Source organism: Pseudonaja textilis, chromosome Z, assembly GCF_049901715.1.
Source record: "Pseudonaja textilis isolate UNSWEBS1 chromosome Z, rPseTex1.2, whole genome shotgun sequence".
In the NCBI taxonomy this organism is placed as follows: domain Eukaryota; kingdom Metazoa; phylum Chordata; class Lepidosauria; order Squamata; family Elapidae; genus Pseudonaja; species Pseudonaja textilis.
Window position 1 is genome coordinate 18,099,567 of NC_142008.1, and position 20,985 is coordinate 18,120,551.

The 20,985-nt window shown below is 38.8% G+C and overlaps 1 protein-coding gene across 2 annotated transcripts in view; it reads right to left on the reverse strand.

Moving 5' to 3' along the window:
* Positions 1-2,320: 2,320 nt before the first annotated feature.
* Positions 2,321-20,985, reverse strand: part of JCAD (junctional cadherin 5 associated) — a 38,573-nt gene continuing 19,908 nt past the window's right edge. For both annotated transcript variants that reach the window (XM_026710086.2, XM_087918011.1), the window contains exons 2-4: positions 12,841-13,161; positions 5,596-9,011; positions 2,321-4,140 (exon numbers count right to left, since the gene is read on the reverse strand). In XM_026710086.2, coding sequence (XP_026565871.1) covers positions 4,106-4,140; positions 5,596-9,011; positions 12,841-13,121 — 3,732 coding nt within the window. In that variant the 5' untranslated portion in view covers positions 13,122-13,161 and the 3' untranslated portion in view covers positions 2,321-4,105. The remainder of the gene's footprint in view (positions 4,141-5,595; positions 9,012-12,840; positions 13,162-20,985) is intronic.

Below are 20,985 nucleotides of genomic sequence, written 5' to 3' on the forward strand. Positions count from 1 at the left end.
AGGGATATGCTGAAAGGTTGTTTTTTTTCCCTCTAGAATAAATGAATGTTAAAATACTTTTTTTGTGTTACAAATATTACCTGATCTAAGGCTTGACGGACCAAGAGTCATGACTTTATTGACTCTCAATAAAAAATGCAAAATCCTGTCAAGAAAACATTAAACTTTATGGCATTATTTTCAGCACATTCTGCAAATCCCAAGAGCCGAAATTATGAGTGAGTTGTAGGGATCAAGAAATGTGATCTTCTGCCAGTATCTGGGCAAAATCCTGGGATCTAATTAAAACACACTCCTCTCAGATCCTTTCCAGAATTTGCTTTTATTTCCCTGTGCAAAGCACTAAGGAAAATATAAACTGACTCATCCTGTTGACATGAGGGGATTCCTTTACCGGTTCTAGTGACATAATATAAAGCCTGTTACAATGCAAGAAGCTGCTTTTTGTAGGACATAAATACCAGAAAAAGGAAGTGTTTCTTCCACCTATATGGTATGGATTGCAAATTACCCTCCTTGTCGGGAGAAATGGGAAGTTAACATGAACATAATTAAACCTAATGTTGTTTTAAATGCATAAACTGTATAAATTAAAGTCAGTGAAGGGCAAAGTATTTTGTTCCTCAAATTATGTCGAATGGCCTTCTGATGGCTCCTTCCTTTAATTAGTCTGCACCACAGTATGTCACAAGTGCAAATATTTTTAGTGGGTTTTAGGAAGGCGGCCTTAGCATTAATGTAGTTGTGAATTGCTCCCTGATTATTGATTCTATGATCAACTTTGTAACTTACTTTCAGTAACTTTTATTCACTTGGTTTTGGGCTACTTTTACCAGCAAAATAAACAAGGAGATTAACAGATTAGTTAACAGATAATCAGAGTTGGAAGGGATCTTATAGGTCATCTAGTCCAACCCCCTGACCAAGCGGGAGACCCTACACCATTTCTGACAAATGGCAGTCCAATCTCTTCTTGAAAGTCTCAAGTGATGGCGCTCCCACAACTTCCAAGGGCAAGCTGTTCCATTGGTTGATTGTTCTCACTGTCAGAAAGTTTCTCCTTATTTCCAAATTAAATCTCTTCTTGTTCAGTTTCCATTATTCCTTGTCTGGCCTACAGGCATTTTAGAAAATAGATTGATCCCTTCCTCTCTGTGGCAGCCCCTCAAATATTGGAAGACTGCTATCCTGTCTCCCCTGGTCCTTCTCTTTGCTAGACTAGCCAAGCCCAGTTCTTGTAACCGTTCTTCATACGTTTTAGTCTCCAGTCCCCTAATCAAGACTACTTCTGGCTACTATTGTTTTTGTGCAGATAATTCTCAACTTATGATTTTAACTGAGCGCAGGAGTCTGATTTTAACTGAGCCTAAATTGTTACAGTCATAAATCAAGATACACTTGCTGATGGGACGTAATTTTTCAGATTTTTCACAGTGGTGATTAAGTAAATGTGACAGTCCTTAAGTGAACCCATTTGTTTGAAGGGGTATCTTTTTGCAGGAAAGTAGTCAAAAACATAAGTCGCAATCACATGACTGCAGAATGCCACAACCAGTTGTAAAGCTAACCTATCTGATGTGCATTCATATGACTAAAGGGGGACGATGACACCACAACTCCTTTCAATAGCCAGGGATGCTTTGTAGGCCCAAAAGCACCCATTCTGTGGCCTTTGTACCTATATAAAGTGATCAGTCATTACGTGAGGACCAGCTATAATAACTGGGAATTTCCTGTCCCCAGTAAAATCATTAGATCAGTGTTTCCCAATATCAACTTTAAGATGTGTGGATTTCTGCTCCCAGAATTCTCCAGCCAGCATGCAGAAAAACAATGCATTGGATCCAAGCTAAATGTTTGGTAAATATACCTCGTGTACACAATTAACACTTAGCACCTGAATGACAATGGCTAATGTATCCATGTCAACTGTTTCCAAAGGATAAAAATACTGAACAATCTTTTTTTAACCAGGTAAAATCTGATTAGAAGCAAAAAAAAACCTGGTATCTTTTAACTGCTGGAAACACAAAATAGAATTGGGAAGAAACCTATGTAAGAAACTATACATTATTTTGCTTAATGTATAATAAATTTTAAACATTTAGATAATCTTCTAATAGCAGAGGTTATAAATAAGGGATTATAGCTGCTGGGAAAAAAGCAGGCTATTTTTCCAAATAACAAAAAGTTCTTTGTGGGTAAATGTGTGTATATGTGCATATTTATCTCTTTGTGTACCTATTAATCTGAAATACTAAAATAGGTAACATGGTTTTGATAGAATAACAAACAGACACAAAACAAGCAGGCAGGATCGTTATTTCCAGCTGTATATTAACAAATAAAAAGAATAACAGACAAATGAAATACATAAACATTGAGTAAATTAAACTGCTATTACTCCTGGAGAAATGAATAAGGTTTGCCCTAAATCCAACTTAAATTCTTTTCTAAGTGACAAAATAACTCTTTGTGTGCTTACAAAGTATGAATCCTATCTGGATTGCCATTAAACAAAACAGGTATAAATATAATATTCAAACATAAAGGCAGGGCAATTTTTTGAGTTTCTGTACCAACATGGTGCTAACAAATCTGGCTCAAGAGTTTTAAATATAGGCACAAACAACAGCATAATAAAAATGGCACTAAGCATCAATGACTGAAAATACATATTTTTTGTTGCTTATTGCTAGAGTTGCCAAAAATGCAAGTGAAAACAAGCATCATCCCTTGTTCTTACATAGGGATGGTCCCAGATTTTCTCCAAGAATTAAATAGTGGCAAAGGATTCCTATTTCTATTAATGGGTACATTTGTAGTATAAGACTTCAGTATTTGCATTCCTACAAACAAAATTTACATACTTAAGGATGCAAACATTTTAAACTGATCTTTTTTATTTTTTGGCAATTAGCTTGGTTGAACCTGGCAATCAGTTGAACCAACACTAGCAACATCCTCATGTAAAAGGACCAATCCAAGCAATAAGAAAATTAGGCCTGTTTAGGTTTAGGTACCTCCTTTATAAGACTGTTTATATACACATAAACAAATATAATACACAGCGTGGCAGCTGTAGAGAGAGACTAACGTGGAATGTGTAGAAGATGTGCATAAATAAAGCTTCTTAAGTGCTTTCTTTGAAAAACTCACCTAGAAGAGGGGCGGGGCGGGGGGGAAGAGACCTTACCAATGAAAGAACTGGTCAACTGCTCACATAAAAGAAAATTACATCACATTCTGCAAAAAGATTGCTTGGATTAGAAAAGGATGTGTGCTGTAACAAACAAGCAAGATGGTGGTGCATAGAATGTTAGGCCCAAACTACAAAGAGAAAAAGGAAACAGAATGAACTACACAACAGGGAGGGCAGAACAGCAGTTAAAGTGGAGTTGATCCTGGTTTGACTCGATCAGGGGCTGCAAAATGTTCTGCCATATTTTGGGTTCACCTCCTCCAAGGGTGCATTTGTCTGTATTGTCTTGACATGCAAGAAGGAACGAATTCCACTCAAAGCCGTTTCAGACCAAGTCCCAATTGATTTCACAGTTGGTCAGTCGGCATTCAGTCCTGTTGGCAGGGCTTCTCCTTGAACTGAAAAGGCAACAGTGGTTCTCTTGCAACCCGTTTTGTGGCCAATGTTCAACAAGGCCGAGAGTTCAGAAGCTTGGATATTTAAACTTATTTTTTCTTCAAAAAATAATTTTCTTAATCTGTTTTTTACATTTTTTATAGAGAAATAAGCAACCCTTTCCCTGAGTCCCTCCCAAATTCTGTTTAACATTCTGACTGAACACTATTCAATTCAGTTTAAACATGGCCAGTCCATGACTAGTAGAGGCATTGAATCTTAATGCTTTGAAAAACAGATGGTTCCAGATTAAGAGGTCTTTGTGCGTGCGCAGATACACACACACACACTCATGCAAGTTCAAGAAAGCATACATTCTCCATAAAGACTTGTTTTCCTCCTCTAGCAGGTTAAGATGTTTTACCAACACACTCTAAACATTGAGGCTTAAGGATATTTCCACATGGTGCCACTTAGAAAACTGCCTCACAAAGATCTGAAATCTCTTGAAAGCCAGTTCTTTTTGTATCACACCCTTTCAACCCGGCTCGGATCATAGACCTCTGTAAAATAGGAAGCGAGCATGATTAGTACTAACAATTCATAACAATTATATCTATATAGGATTTTTATTTCTTAAGCTTCTATATTCTATTTGTATTAGAGAGCCATTGTGAGCATGAAAAAAATTAAAATTCATACTAAAGCATTTTGTTGACAAAGTAAATATATGCTTTCATTTTACAACTGAGGAATGTCAACAAAAAATATTAAAGTTTGTCTGCTGATAAAGGATAGCAGAAAAGCACTTAAAGGATTCAGAGAATTCTTAAAAACACAACATATTGTGTAAAATAGACAATCTCTTCATTGTGGCTTTTCTGGAAGTCAACTGTCTCATTCTAAAATTATAGCTACTTTTTATAGTTACCTTAGAAGTCATTCCTTAAAAATATGTCTTTGTAACAGGATCACTATTGGGGAAGAGAGACAAACTCACCCCATATTTTAGATCAGATATGATTATTCTTTACCTAACAGACTGTAAAGAGGTGAGAAAATTAATTAAAGTACATGTCATTAAAACATTCTGTTTGGAACACATCTTTGAATCTTGCTCTCAATCTCGCCTCCCTCAGTTACTGGAATCCCTCACCTTTGTTCAAAACCCAAATGGAATATCTGGCTAATACACAACCAAATTTCTAAGGCATCCTCCCCAATCTGTTGTCTGCCAGGAATGATAAGATTCCACCTCCCATCTTCTCTGTGATGTTTAGTCATCTTGCTAGGAATGATGGAAGATCAGATTAAAGCAATTCTTATACACTAAATAAAAGAACTAAGCTAAATTGATTCCTCTACTCAAAGGCGATATGGAACCACTGTTGGAATAAACAATATGAAATAAGCAATAATAAAAAGAAACAAAATTATATGTAGCTATTCGGAAGGATGGTTCTAAAAGAACCTTCAGCTTTTAGACATTTACACTAAGAATCTGAAGGCAACTAACATCTCTATGAAAATATGAAAATGGAAAACCTGGTTTTTATAAGATCTTAGATTCAGCATGTGGGGAACTGTTTTTACTTTAAATGAACCCCCAGATGATCCAAATATTTCCTTCTCTCTATTCATTTCTGGAAAGCATGATGGGTGAACATAGCAGGCAAAACTGGAAGTTATTTGAGTTTAAAAACATAAGACTGAGCATGTGGAACGGAAGATAGCAAATTCCTTCAGGATAACAGCATCTTCCACTCTAGGGTATTTATAATGGTGTATACCGGTAAAAGAAAAAGCCCAAACCCAAAACAGCTGGTTTATCTGATAGGGTACCTGTCTAACCATTGACTATCTCCTGTTTGCTTGCCAAAAATGAAATTGCAACTGCAGAATTCAGACCTAAGACTCAAACAGGAAATTACATTTTCTTTTTAAGACCCCTCTGGGAAAGTGTGTATGCACCTAATAATGCACTCACCATACAAATCCTGGAGAAACTTGTATCTTACCTGAGCTAGGTAAATCTCTTCCATATTTCTTTCTATTCCTATTGCCTAAATGTTCATTTTCATTCAGTGAGATTATACGCTTGGAAACACAACTGCCTTGGGATGGTTTGCGGGAAATTTCAGTATGGCCAACTGCAGAATCACTTCCTTTCCCTTCTGGTTTCCTGACTTGTTTGTTGTCTTCATCTCTATCCTCACCAAATTGGGCATTCTTTATACTGAGACGTCTCATGCGAGAAACTGAATCAACTTCTTTCATCCGCGCTAAGCGATCCATGGCTGCTCGGCTTACAGCAGAGGCCACATTGCCTTGCCCAAGCAGAGTTGCCTTCGAAGTGCTTCTAGTTTTCTTTTCTACACTTGAAGGGAATGATTTTCTTTCAGCAAGAGGAAGCTTAGCAGATTCAAGAGAGTAAGCACGGTCTTCCTGGCATTTGCTAGAATCAGGGTGATACCAAAAAGACGGTTCGCGGGTCAGCTTTCCTTTTCCACTACACTGCTCTTTGACTGATCCCAAGACATCTTCTCCAATGAAAGTGCTTTTCGGCCAGCTGCTTTTAGGCTTTCCTTTGGAAGAAGCCACATCTGCTTTCATTTCAGTGCTTATATTTTCGTTTGACAATTCACTGCTGTGTGCCATGTTATCAGACTCTGAATTTTTATTATCAGCTGTTAGAGATTCCACAGCTACCTCTATGCCCAGGATCCTAGATGCTCTTGCCTGAAGAGACTCATTTGGCGGAATGTTCTTTGTAGAAGAATTGGGAATGCTTATTCCTTCTTTGACATCCAAACCAACAGATCTCAACTTTGACTCAGAGCACCCTTGGTTCCTTCTTTTAAAAAACAATGGCGCTACAGGTGCGGTTTCTGGATCAGGGATATTCCTGCCTGCTGCCTTTTTGAGCTTATCAGAATCCTTATCCTTCTGGTTTTCAACACTTGCTTCCCTAGAATTAATGCTCTTGAATGGGACAGAAGAATTTTCACTGTCCGAGGCATTAGAAACATTTGATTTCACTGGATGCAAACCAATAGCCTGTTTAATAATCTTTTTCGCATTTTCCTGTTTTTGTTTTAGACCAACTGATTTATCCATTTCTCTCGTCTCTGAACTAACATTCCTAAAGTCACTAGATGCAACTCTTGTATCGGAGATGTTAGAAACATTTTCACTTTCTGGTTTACTTTTATCGGTTCCCTTTTTAAACATAGAAGGGACTGATTTTATCTCTGTCTGTGCACCACATCCATATTCTTGGCTTCCATCATCCGCTCTACATGCTTTTCCCACTGGCTTTTTCATATTCTTCTCTTCTCTCTCGTGCTTTTGCTCAGTCTCTCCAGCATCTTCACTCCTTTCTTCTTGTTTTTGAATCTCCTTATTAAAACTTTCCAATTCACTTATTGCATCCCAAGGACGTCGGCTAACAGGCTTTAAGAGAAACTGCCCAAAGGCTTCTTTGACACTGCAAGGTGATTTCCTTTCTTCCTTATGGGCAAAACTGGGCTCGTTTTTTCCCCCAGGAGGCCCTGTAGATGTAGTACGCAACTCATTCTGGCCCATTTTGGGGTTGGTTACACTCCTAGGACACTCAGGATTGCTGGGTTTCTTAAGCTGAACTTTCTTAGGGGGAGAATTTGGTTTACCTTTGCAGTTACCAATAGGTAAACTACTCGGGGCCGATTCTGTAGTAGATGACCCGTACTTTAAGAAGTGGCCATTGGTCAGTGTGTTTGATTTCCTAAGTTGCGACCCGTGGAGAGGCTGCTGAATTGGCAGTTCTTCTCTGAAATTAGTTTGTGTTTGCTGGTCCTTGTACCTACTGCATGGCCATGAGCCAGAATACTCTAATTTTGGGGGCTTTGGAGGCTGCTTGCTGCTGAGATCTTCTATCTCTGACACATTCTTATTGAGCATGTTTCCTGCAAGGGCTTGGAGCTCCGAATCAGAAGACGACGTACTTAGGAAACTCTGATCTTTTACATGTCTATTGCAACACAGTTTATTCTCACTAGAAGAAACTGGCATGTGCTGTTCAGGTTGAAGTGGGACAAACACCAAGCAAAACATAGTTTCATTTGTTTTTTTCTTTAAATGGTTTTTGCCTTGAATTTCTGTTCCAGGTTCAAAGGCTTTCACTTTCGTCAGTATCTCAGAGGAGACTTCTGTTGCACCTGGTCTTTGATCATATAGTTTGACCTTGGAGAATTCGGTATTCATATTGTTGCTTGTGTCATAAGAGCCTTTTTGGGTGAACAAGGCACAACTATCCTGATCTGCATTGGATTTCACTAACCATCTGCTGCTATCAGAGACCGGGCTATGTTTTACAGCAATATTTGTTGAGTCTGGTACATGGACATGTGAATTATTGAACTCTTGAGCCATAGAATTTTTACAGAAGATACTACTCTTATTTGCATCTTCTGCTTGGTCTTCCATCTGATGGTCAGCTGGATGCATTACTTTAAAGTGCCGTATTCGCGGGTCATCAAAAGGAATATATTGAACAGAAGACTGATGTCTCTCTTGACTCTTCACTTGCATTTTACTATCACACAAAATCTGCTCTTTCTCTTCCATTTGTAACTGATTGACCGAAGACTCGGTACCAGTACAAATACTCTGCTCTAGAACTTGCATTTCCTTAACAAAGCACTCGGCGTCGTCAGACACTCCTTCAGGTACATGTTGATTCTTACTTTGCTGACCAGGAGATTTGTAAGAGGGAGGAGGGTTGTACTCTGGTGGCTCTAAGGTAGAATCTTGACCTGGTTTATCAATTTTGGTTTTACGTCTTTCCTGTTCTTCATGTGGTGGATTAGTTTCTACAATTCCCCTACTCTGTTGATGAAATTCATATGAAGGAGGCTTCAGGGGTCTGCCATACTTGGTTGCTGGTTCACAGTATTTCAAATTTTCCAACTCAGGCTTTACTTTATGCTGTTTACTACTGGCCAAAGCAGGAATTTCAGCAGAGTTGGAATTCTCTGGTGAAATAAATCCTGGGAAAGACTGGGGTTTATTCTTAACATGGGAAGCCACAGTGTTTTGTCTTTCTAAATACATATATTGATGCAGGCTTTCTTTATTATCAATATATGGCTCATGTTGTCCAAATGTAGTTGGTTGTTTCCATGTTTCTGTCTTCAAACTTTGCCTTCTGTGGTTTCCAGGAGGTTTCATCATCTCCTGTTTGTTACTCCTCATATTATCTAATTCTTCAACCTCCCACTGACCTTGGTTTTCACCTTTAAACAGGGCAGAGGCTGTAGCCTTTCCTCTTGTTTCACAGTCTACTCTATCAGAATAATCATGAGCAATGAAATCTTGGCCTTGTCTTGTCCAAACAACAGGATCGTTTTCTTTCTTGGGGTATGAAGACCTACTTAGCTGTGATTGGTCATAAAGCCTGCAAATGAAAGGAAGTACCAGTGAAGAGATTTTTGTAAATGTTTTCTTTTCTCTGGATCTAAGTTAGTAAAGAATCTGAACCAGCCATAATCATGAGACACTCAACTTATTTTCTTCATATTTCCGAAAAAACAGAACTTTTCACAACAAACCACAAAAGAGTTCGCATTGTAACTATATTTTGTAATTAATATGCCTCTTTCTTCAGCATAATGTTTATATGATAGGAAACTGCTATATTACTTTTTACGACATACATAGACACTTTTCCACCCTGAGATATAGCTTCTTAAAATTAATAAAGAATTACAGTTGTGAACCTGGAACAGATTTTAAAACACAAATTATTCTTAACTATACACTTATTTTTTTCAGGACAGCCTGCCATCCAGTAAACTTTATGTTCTTTTGCAATCCTAAGATGTCAGTTGGAGACATGCAACCATGCCCAATTTTTAATTTATGGCAAACCAAACAATAAAAAAGAGCACTTTAGCAAAAGGAAAAACAGAGATGCTTGAGAAGGTATACATCTGTGGGATGTCAAAGAGGGGCTAGAACCTGTGCAGTTTTATTCCCTGAATTATGACAATATTCAGTATTTTCAGTGTATGCAGTTAAAACTTAAGTCTTTGTTCATTAGCTTGACCTTCCAATGACCCCTGGAAAAAAAAAGGTTTTCCTCACAGTACTGATATCTGTTTAGAAGGCAATGAAGGAAATCAACCATAATTTTTGATAGTGTGAAATATATTTTGTATAAACTAGAAAAGAATTCTTCCTCTCACTTTGGAGTATATGCTGGCAAGCAAGATAACATTGCATATTTATCTAGAAGGAAGATGTTAATATAAAATTTTAAATTTAAGACAATTTCATCTCCAAAAACAAAAATAAGCAAGAAAGAAACAACCAAACCAAAACCACACTTCTCTTCCATGTTATCTTCCTAGCATTGCCAATTTTTTAATAAAATCAATATTGAATATATTGTGTGTGAATGTGTATGTCTATTACAAATCATACTTTACAGAACATAACAAAATGTGAAACAGAGCCAGGAAAAAATGTGTGTACCTGGGTATGTAATACAAATACTGATCTCCCCCATTGTCCATGTATCAAACTTTTTTTATATACAACATAAACATTTCCTTTTCTCCTTCAAGCAGAAACAAAGGATTAAATTTACCAAGTAAATGGCTAATTTTATTTAAATTAGCCAAACATTTCAGCAGGGTGGCTGCAGTCATTTATAGTTTCATCCATCTTCAACAGCCTCCCTCCCAATTTACTGCTTTTTTCAATCACTCATGCGATTGAATCACTCATTCAATGATTCCCTCAGTCATAATATGTATATTGCACATCAAGCAAATTCTCTGAAAATGTTTTATAACAGTTTTGAAATGAACTTTTTCTTAAAAACTGTGAGCAGCTACCTTTTTAAAATTGGGTCAATTTTGCATGAAATATTTTTCACATTTAAAACCCCCCACAAAAATTGCAGTGAAAGCAAGCAGAGAAGACATCAAGGGCTAATTTTTGGGGGCTCTGACCGAGAGTGATCTGCATTTTCTGCATTAGTCTTTTAAAACAAATATGTGCCACAACTTTGTTATTAACTGATAAGTAGCTGCAACAGAACAATCACATAATATTTCTCCAAATGAGCAATCTTTCGTGTGCAGGCTGTTTCAGTTCAAAAATGCATTTGTATCTAGCTGCAGGAAAGCATGAAGCCGCAGCAACACATTTTATAAAGTGATGACAAGGCCACTGGCTTAAACAGGACCTCCAGGAGTGGCTCATATTTGCTTTAGTGAAATTCAGTTTGAGACTTCCTGCTTTTAATAGCATTATGTAGATTTCAATATTAATATGTCTCTAGGGCATTTTTTGTTTTCTTCTAAGTCAACTTTACTTTTTTACATTTCGAAAGCAGTCTCCACACTCCACCCCACCCCAAACAATAAACCTACTAAATGTAACTGATAAATCATGCAGATTACAAATATAATTTGACAGATTAAATTATTTGGAAATTAGCTGCAATGTTGGCCCCCAATCCTTGTTTATTGCTCTAAGTATCTTGCTTTCTGATAATACAAATCTCCCAGTCATTTGATCCATCTAGGAAAAGATTTGGTCAGATTTGCAAGATGTAACAAAGCTGCTGAGGTTTAACTGGTGTATGTGTAATATAAAACATATTTATAATTATATTTAACCTCTCTTTCTGAAGTTACAATTCTTTTTTCTATAATGTCTCCTGTCTAAACATCAAAAGCATAAATCATGAATCTATTTTATTTTTTACATAAAAGTCATAACAGGATTTAGTTTTTAGTTACAATCAAAAAAGTTCAGAGTTCAGTTTCTGACATCATAGGAATGAGCCTTTTTTCCCCTATAAAAGTATTTTGGCATCAAAAATGGTATATTTATCTTGCTATCTTTTATTGATTGACTGATTCCTCAAGATAGATTATTCAAAAACATAGTCTAAAATTTAGAGTTAAAAGCATTTAAAAAGATTAGAGCTTCTTTAACACCTCAATTTAGGAGCCAGTCACAACTTTATTTAATATTATTTATTTTACATGTAAACAAAAAATTCTTTTTGCTTCTTTCTGGAAATTTAAGACCATTACAAATTTTCTTTTCACAAAGAAAAGATGTTTTTCCCTTGACTCCATGGAGGAATTATGGCCCTGTAAATCTTGAATCTAAAATAAAATGGTGCCAAGATAATTATATGGAAGCCTTTATAATTGAGGTAGTTCTTGCTTAACAACCACAATTGGGACCGGTCGCCAAGTGAGAAATGACCATGACTAGGCTTTCCTTTTCTATATCCTTTGAAATGCTTATTCCAGTGCTGCAGTAATTAACAAGAAAGGCATTAATGTTTCACAATACTACACAAACAGCCTGGTATATTCCTCATTGTGTGCCTGCTTACTCTCTTGTAATCCCTTCCTCTGCACTTCTGCATTCGGAGGTGAGACATAGAAAACAGGTCAAGCATAGGAGAAATTCTTTAAAGAGATCACCTGTTTAGACAATCTCTAAATAGGGAAGAAAAATATGGGTCAGGCATAGGGCTATAATGGTAAACATCTGACTCAGACAGATGCTGTGAAAGTCATAACTGCATGTCTTGGTTGCAAAGTTATTTTTTCAGCAGCATCACAACTTTGAATGGTCACTGCACAAGGCAGTTCATGAGTGATTCCGTAATCAGAAGAAAGTATAGGTAGATCTCACTTATCAACTGCCTTCTGCAGAGACCATTCAAAGCTTTTGCAGTGCTGAAAAAATAATTTTTCAACTGAGGCAAGTACACTCATCAATTCTGAGAAGCTATTTGGGACATTCTTGAGGCCTTTTTCATATTTTAATTAAATATTTTGGCTGCATGTAGAGCAAAATGGAGAGGACATACTGCAATTTTTTTGTAAAGGCTGCAAACTGTGTCCCAAATAGGATTACAAACATAACAGTTAAACTACTGCAAAACTGACTGTTTTTCTTCAGGGTTTCTTGAAGATATTTGGAGAATTGACTGTCCAAGTCCAAATATATGCAAAAACATAACAGTGCTTATTAACCTTGCCTAAATTATTAATATGAAAGAGGTAGGGACCCATACCACCTGGCCATACTTTCTCTCAATGTGATAAATGTAGTGTAGAATTAACCTGGTGAAGCACATGTTACTCCCTCTTACAATGCTTTCAACACAATTGAAATTAAATCTCCTGGTGCATGCGCTTCAACATTTTTTGACAAAAAGCTGATCAAATTTTTTAAAAAATACTTACCCTCTTTGCATATCTTTTGGACCTGACAAATCTTCCTGGTGGACATTCTTTGGCCTTCCTCTGATGACAAAATAATTCCCGTCATTGTTTTGGTATCTTCTTCCTCTATTGGTCTTTGGTATGGCTCCTGGGTGGATTGGTAAACCATTCCGGGGTGCCTGACCAGGCTGCCTACCAGTATCTTCATGTTGATCTCTGTCAACTGGATCTTCCGATGAATTGGTAGGATTTTGGGTTTGCTTGTATCCATGAGAAATCAGTAGGTCATCTACGCTGAACATATTGCCGTAGTTTTATTTACCTCAGTATCTCAGTTTGTCACTGAAAAAGAAGGTAAATAATTTCGTGAGTAAGTAGTAGAGTAACCTTGAGATACGACCAGTCACTTAACATTGTTTGAAGTTAGGACCTCCCCACTCCCCCAAAAAGCTTCCTACAACTCTGTTTCAAATTTTTGACAGCTGTATTTGCCCTTACAGCCATAGGGTCATGGCAGCATCACCCCCCATCTATCTATCCTGCCCTGATGAGATCCCCACAGTGCTTCCCCATGCCTAGAGGAAGCAGAGCTCTGACAGTTCCTGCCAGGTGTTTTCAGAGTTTTCTGCCCCAATCACCTGGCTATTGAGAGACCACAAACCTTTCCAAGGTTTTTGCTGCTTGCCTGACTGCCTTTAGGACCCATACACAGGAGCAAAGAGATACAGTTCTCTTCTGCATGGGCATTTGGTGCATGTTTGCAATGCTTTTTTCTTTAGAGCCCAGTTTTCAATCAGCTACTGAAGGCAAACAAGCTGCAAGAAGCTTTTCTTTGCTTCCTTCTTTCCTTCCTTCCCTCTCTTTGCTCCTTCTGCAGCTTGTCCTCAGCCTGGCAGTCACTCATCAAGGCAAGTAACTTAGATTTTGTCACCCTCTTTCCAGGCATCCTGTAAATTTAGCAAACAAAGTGGTTGAAAAGAATCTGGATTGGAAGCAGATATGGAGAGTTTAGTTCCGTGATGGCAAACCTATGACATGCATGCCAGAAATGGCACACAGAGCCATTACTGCCAGCACATGAGCCCTTGCCCAGAGCAGGTCTATTGCGCCTGCATGCGCGCCACCCACCCAATGGCTGATTGTTGGGTATCTGGCGTGCATGTGGGGGGGGGGGTGCAGGAGAGCTCACACATGTGCAGATATGTGGCACGCATGGGAGGGTCACTCATGTATTCACAGTTGTGCATGGGGGAGGTCATGCGTGCATGCACAGGATTGTGGAGGGACCCACGCGCATTGCCTTCTGGGTGCTGGCACATGAGGTACAAAAGCCCAGCAAGAAGCACATGAGGTTCCCAAAGCCCAGCAAGAAGCCAGGAGGAGTTTGCAGTCTCCTGACAGCCCACTCATTGAGGCAGAGGGCCAGCCCACAAGCATGGCCTCATCATCGGCCAAATATAGAGGCTTGTTTGGAAGCCTCTCTGGCATTGGAACATAGTGCTAGGCCCTAAGTTAACTGAGCTCTTCCTTTCTGCTTGGCTGCTGTTGGCTTTGCAAAGCTGCTTGTCTGCCTCTTTTATGGTACCAGCTGGGTGACTCCCCCACCCATGAAGCACCTCATGCTCCTCTTAACCAGCTCTTCATGTTAACAGAGGCATCTGGGAGAACAGAGATGGGAGGGGTGTGTGCTAAGCACGTCTCATTTCATGGATGTCACCATTTGCGACTATAATAGGCAGGCTCCATTATAGTCATAGGTTAAGGATTACATGCTTTCAGATCCACATAAAAAAGCCCCTGGTTTAGAAGTCTAATTGGACTGTTTCAACACGCACGTGAATAGGTTGCTTGTAAAATATATCTATAATGAATTTAGGCTGAAAAGCAATAATTTGTCAAATAAAACCACAATGCAATTTTAAGCAAGTCCCCTTTGAAGAGATATATGGGAGTAAAGAGATGGAGTTCTCTTAGACTTGAATAAAGGTGGGATACCCTTTACTGTAACACAATTCCTCCTTATTAAAGCAGGAAACCTGCAATATATTTGAAAGGTCAAAAGCAGGCAGTGGTTCACATATATAGTTCAATGCCAGCCATATTCATTGTGTGCCTTCTGCCATCAAATATTTACTTATATGTTGCTGCTTCTCTTCACTTTCTCCCAACTCAAGCCACCATACTAACATAAAACGATCTGGACTGCAGACATAAGAGAAGCTACTGATCTCAAACCTGGTACACTGTTCTTTAATATGATTTATTGTGAGATTTATTTATTGCCCTATGGTTTATTGACATGATAATCTTAGGTTTGAAAAGGTTTGCTCTCATCATGACATCCATGTAGATCCTTAAGGTAGATGAGCTAGGCCAGCGTTGGCGAACCTTTTCGGCACCGAGTGCCGAAACAGGACCACATCTGCATGCATGTAGGAATGCTGGAAGCTGAAAGGGCAACTCCCTGATGCGTGCATATGGGAGTGCCAGAAACCAAAAGAGCAGCTCTCCAGTGTGCATTGCGCGCTGGGAAGCTGAGTTTTCGGTTTCTGGTGTGTGCATGCACACTAGCCACCTGGTCTTCCAATTTCTGTGTATGTGTGTGCCAGAAACCAGAAGCTCAGCTTCCCGGCATGTACATATGCACTGGGATGCTACTCTTCTGGTTTCTGGCACTCCTGCGCATGCGAAGACCACCTGGTCAGTGCACATGCATACACCGGAGAATGGGCGACGGCTGGCATACCTGAAGAGATGGTTCTGCATGACCCTCCTGGCACATGTGCCATAGGTTCGCCATCACAGAGTTAAGGCTTAAGTTCCCAAACAGATCCAGAACTAGCATAGAACATAGTCAATTTCAAATAATGGGAGGATGGGAGGAATAGTCACATTTTAAACTACCTTAAAACAGATGGGAAAGTCCAGGATGGAAAAATATTTTTCAACCATGAACACCTGGAGCTGGGCAAGGATTCTGCACGAAGACAATGTGGGGCAGCTGGTAACTAGAACAATTCAATTTCAAAATTAGAGGATCCATATGGCAACCCGTAAAACAGCCCCATAATTGATGGGTCACAGGTGCAAGGCAGAACTGCGCTTTTCCTGGTGCTACATAAACTTCAGGTACTAGTGGAGTGTAGAGCATCCATTTCCTGGCTAATAACACACCCATTTCAGAGCAAAAATAGTACACAAAGCTGTCTTTACCATTTCCTTTTTTTAAAGTGGATTTGGCTGGGGAAGTGAATAGACAAAAGTGCAAAGCAAGCAAAATAGTGCCCAGCTTTTCCTTCAAGTTACATAGTCTTCCTTTCCCTAGCCAAGAAATGTGTAAAGCATCCTTAGCTGACTTGGGTACCATAAAATCAAATGGATTTGCTGGCTGGAGATGATGGATACGTGTTAATTCAGCCCAGAAGACATGAAACTGGGAAAGGCTGAAAATGCAGAATTTTTTTGGAACACACAAAAGTTCTAAGGAAATTTACATACTATAATGATAGCAGGGAGCAACCTACAAAGTTACCATATACTTCTTACAAAATGAAGACTTCAGGAAAAAAATGGTTACAACATCTGAAAAGACAAAACACAGGCCAACATTGCAATGTAATCCAAACTAACTAAAGGGCTAGCATAGTGTTGCTGCTCACTTGTTTATTCTCTGCATTTCTATACTGCCCAATAGCCCAATTTTTTTCTCCACTGCATAAAAGTCAAAATTAGAAAGAAACACAAGTATAATAAAAACAATGCAAAAGAGTTATTTTGCTCGCTCTTCTATTCAGTCTGTATATTTTAAAACTGCTTTCATAAAGGATTATTTCTACTTTTCAGTAGAAAGAACATTTTCCTAGGAAAAAAATGGGGAATAAATTGGTTATAGATAGTTGTAGGGGGGTGTGGTGGCTCGGTGGCTAAGACGCTGAGCTCGTCGATCAGAAAGGTTGGAATTTTGAATCCCCAGCACTGTGTAATGGAGTGAGTTCCTGTTATTTGACCCAGCTTCTGCCAACCTAGCAGTTCGAAAGCATGTAAAAATGCAAGTAGAAAAATAGGGATCACTTTGGTGGGAAGGTAACAGCATTATGTGCACCTTTGGTGTTTAGTCATGCTGGCCACATGACCATGGAGACGTCTTTGGATAGCGCTGGCTCTTGGCTTTGAAACAGAGATGAGCACTGCCCCCTAGAACCTTTACATATAGTTTGTAAACAATTGGTATAAACATTTCCCCTTCTGTGGATAAAAGACAAACCAGACACTGCACAATTTTCAAAACACCTTCACTAGAAGAACAGAATTTGAGTATTGGGACTCCTAATTTGATGCAAGTTTTTTTTTAAAGAATGGAAAACTGTGTGTCTTCCTGGAGTAGCTTTGTTTTGTTTGCCAGTGAGGTCACAGATTCAGAGATTTCACTTCCTCAGGATGCTGGCTATCTTCCCAGAGTTTCTGATTTGTGAGGGTTCAGCAAGAGCAGTTATGAAAAACTAAGCTAGATACTTTTGGGCCACCTGTATTTGCACTGGTCAAAATCTCCTAAAGGATGCTTGATCCTTGCAGTAGAGAGAAAAAACAGTGCAACCCCTTCTCTATTAACAGATCTTGTGTTCAGTCTTTCTCAGGACGTACCTCCTAGTTTGAATGTTTGCTAGAATGGAAAGACAGGGCTTAAACTGAATAATGAAACAACCCTCAAGAGGGATCAATTTGAAAGAACTGTTAAGGATCAAACATATAGCTACCCACCCTTCCCAACACAGCATTGGAGATGGAGAAGCAATCAGGATCAAGTTCTGCACACCAATAACAGATTCACACAAACTGAGATTTCTTCAGAGGAGCCAAACATCTTAAGTAGTAAGACACTCTGATTTTTCAGCTCGTATTTCCCTCTCCCCTACCACATGTGAACTATTATCTTCACAACTCTTTCAGTTCAAGGATGATCCTACTCAGAATAATTACAAGGTCCTAGCCACCTCTCTCTGTGCTCTAAATCCCATGCTTCCACTTCTTCCCTCCCATTAGGGCTGTAATTGGCTTGGAAGCACATCCCTCCTTAACCCTTCCTACTTATCTTTGTAAAAATCCCACCATCCTGTTTAAAAAAAAAAGGCTGGCAAGTACAGGACAGACACTTTCCATCTCCCTTCCAGATGCAATTAAAGATTTTTTTAAAAGAAAATTATCTAGTCCAACTATACCAGACTTAAAAGTTAAAAAAAAGAAGCTATCAGAGTTAATAGATATATTTTCATTTTTAATGATGCTGACTGTTGGAGGACTGCGTTCAAATAAGGCAAAAAGCCAAGTTTGTTCTCATACAAAATGAGGGAAGGGAGAAAGGAAGGAATCCTAGCGCATTATTCACTAGCATTCTCTACAAGAGTTGTTGCAGACTTACTGAGTATTTGGCATAGCAGGATGTGAGTTTCCTCAAAGCACATTCCTCTTTTCATAGGTTTTCCACTGCACATAAAAACAAATGTTAATGAAACCGCTCAATATGAATGCACCAAAGCAGCTACACTATTCTTTCATATCAATCAATTGCCTATTTTCTCTAAATATTAACAGGTTTGGAGGAAACATCAGAAGGACTGAAGTGAAAAGCATAAAAGAAGTTGGTAAAGAAAGCAATTAAAATAAAAACTCAAAAGCAACCAATGGTAGGATGTATCTTGAATCAATGGTGTAAAGGAGAATTTAATCATTTCTGCTGTCATTTACCCTTAACTTACTAATAGCAGATGGAATGGGAAACTCTAAGCAGAATCTTCTAAACAAGAACAGTGCCAAATGAACTTTTCAGGATATAATATTAAATACAGTTCAAGTTCAGTGCTTGAGATAGCCTGTATTAAAAAGAAGTGCAAATTAAGCACAATCCTGGTGCTTTCAAAATCTTGGCATTTGGCCATAGACTGGGCTGAAATGTACATGTCTGCTAGGCAGAGATTAGATAGTGGACATTGAGTACAACCTCTGCCCATGTGCTCACTTGCCCACTTCATTACAGCCAAGTTCCAAAATGTTTTCATGGATGTTATTTTCAAGGTGGGAAGAGATGGCATCATTTTTCCCACTTGCGGCATCCCAGCTCTTGAATACTTGCTCTGCATCCCAATCAGCTGTCCAAATTCAGAGGTGAGAGGTGGTTATTACAGGATGTGTTTTTTACCCACACCTCAAGGCTGCCCAATTACCTTTATTGCTTACAGAAGCACAAGTAACCCCTTCTCCTTTAAGGGATAAAGCTGCAAGGTCTTTTGCAAGATTATAGGGCAATTACAACAGCTTTTCCAAATTGTCTTCACTTGTGCCTGAACGCTGACCTTGTTCTACTCAAGGTCCCCCTGTATATAGACACCAACGTGCAAACAGATTTCAAAGCAGCAACGGTTTTAATGCCATGGCAAGGCGTATTTTACCTGACTCCCTACTAGCACTCATGATAATGCCTACTTTGGTAATGAAATATCTGCAAGAAAGCAACCAAGCTCAGAGAGCACCAATAAACCCCACCATAAGCAATATCCCAATCAAGAAACTACCAATGCAGACAAACAAGCTAACAGTAAACCACAGTCTAATTAATGTACTACCATCAGGACCACTTTGACCAAAACACTGGTACAGGAGGGCACTACCATATAAAAATAAAAGCAAAAGAGAAAATGTATTAGCAGTGATGATGTTACCTAGTCAGGAATGAAATATCTGCAAAAAAACAACCAGAGACACAGAACACCAAGGACTCCAAAGGAAACAATATTCCAATCAAGGAACTATCAATGCAGACAAACAAGCTAATAAACCACAGAAGTTGCCTGACAAAGCAAGCTTCTAAAACATAAAACAAGACCAAACCCAAATCTCTACTAGCACCAATGATGTTATCCAAGTTTGATAATTAAATATCTCTAAGAAAGCAACCAAACAAAGCACCAATGACCCTAGAGTAAACAATATACAAAACAAGCAACTACCAATGCAGACAAACAAGCTAACAGTAAACCACAGCCTAATCAAGGAACCATCAAAACTACTGCAACCAACACTGACAGAGCAAGCCATAAGTATACAAAAATAAGAGCAAACCCCAATCCCTACTAGCCCAGATGATGTTGGCTAGTTTAGTTATGAAATGTAACAAGTCAAGGAACCATCAGGGCCATTCCCACCAAAACACTGGCAGGACAAGTCACTGGTATATAAATATGAAATTAAACACCAAACTCACCTATCACTGATGTCACCTAGTTTGGTAGTGAAACATCTGCAAGAAAGGAACCAAGTTCAGAGTGCACTTAAAAAAATCACATTAAACAATATCCCAATAAAATTACTAATACATGCATAAGATCTAATAATAAATCAGTCTAATTAAGAAACCATAAGCTATGAACAGGACAGAGCAAGACACTAAAGATTAAGAGCAAACCCTAAACTCTCCTGATGTTAGCTAGTTTGGTTATGAAATATCTGCAAGAATGCCACCAAAAGCTCATAGAGCACCAAGGACCCCAGTAGACAATATCCCAGTCAAGGAACTACCAAGGCAGGAAAACAAACTAACAATAAACCATAGCCCACAACCAGGAACCATCATAACTACTCCCACTAAAACAGGAGCAGGCCAAACCACAAATATTTAAAAATAGCACAAACCCTAATTCCTATTAGTTGGCTGGTTTGGTTATGAAATGCTTTCAAGAAAGCAATCAAGCTCAGAGCATTGAGGACTCCTGAATTGCCAAAAAATCCTAATAGTAAATCACAGCCAAATCAAGGAGCCAGCAAGTCCTCTAGTTGGGTTATGAAACCCTCTGGCAAGCAACTAAGCTTGGAGCATAAATGGCCACCGAACAGCCAAACAAACTAATAATAAACCACAGCTCAATCAAGGCGCACCAAGCCCAGCTGCTTTCAACAGTGGGAGCGCAAGCCATTAGTAGATAAAAATGAGAGCAAAGCCTACTCCCTACTAGCAGTGAAGATATTTCTTAGTTTGAATAATGAAACATCTGCAAGAAAACTACCAAGGTCAGCGAGCACCAAGGACCTCACAAAAAACAATGACAAGGAACTACCAGTATAGACAAAGCTAACAATAAACCACAGCTTGCATGGAAATTGCATGGACATTGAAAC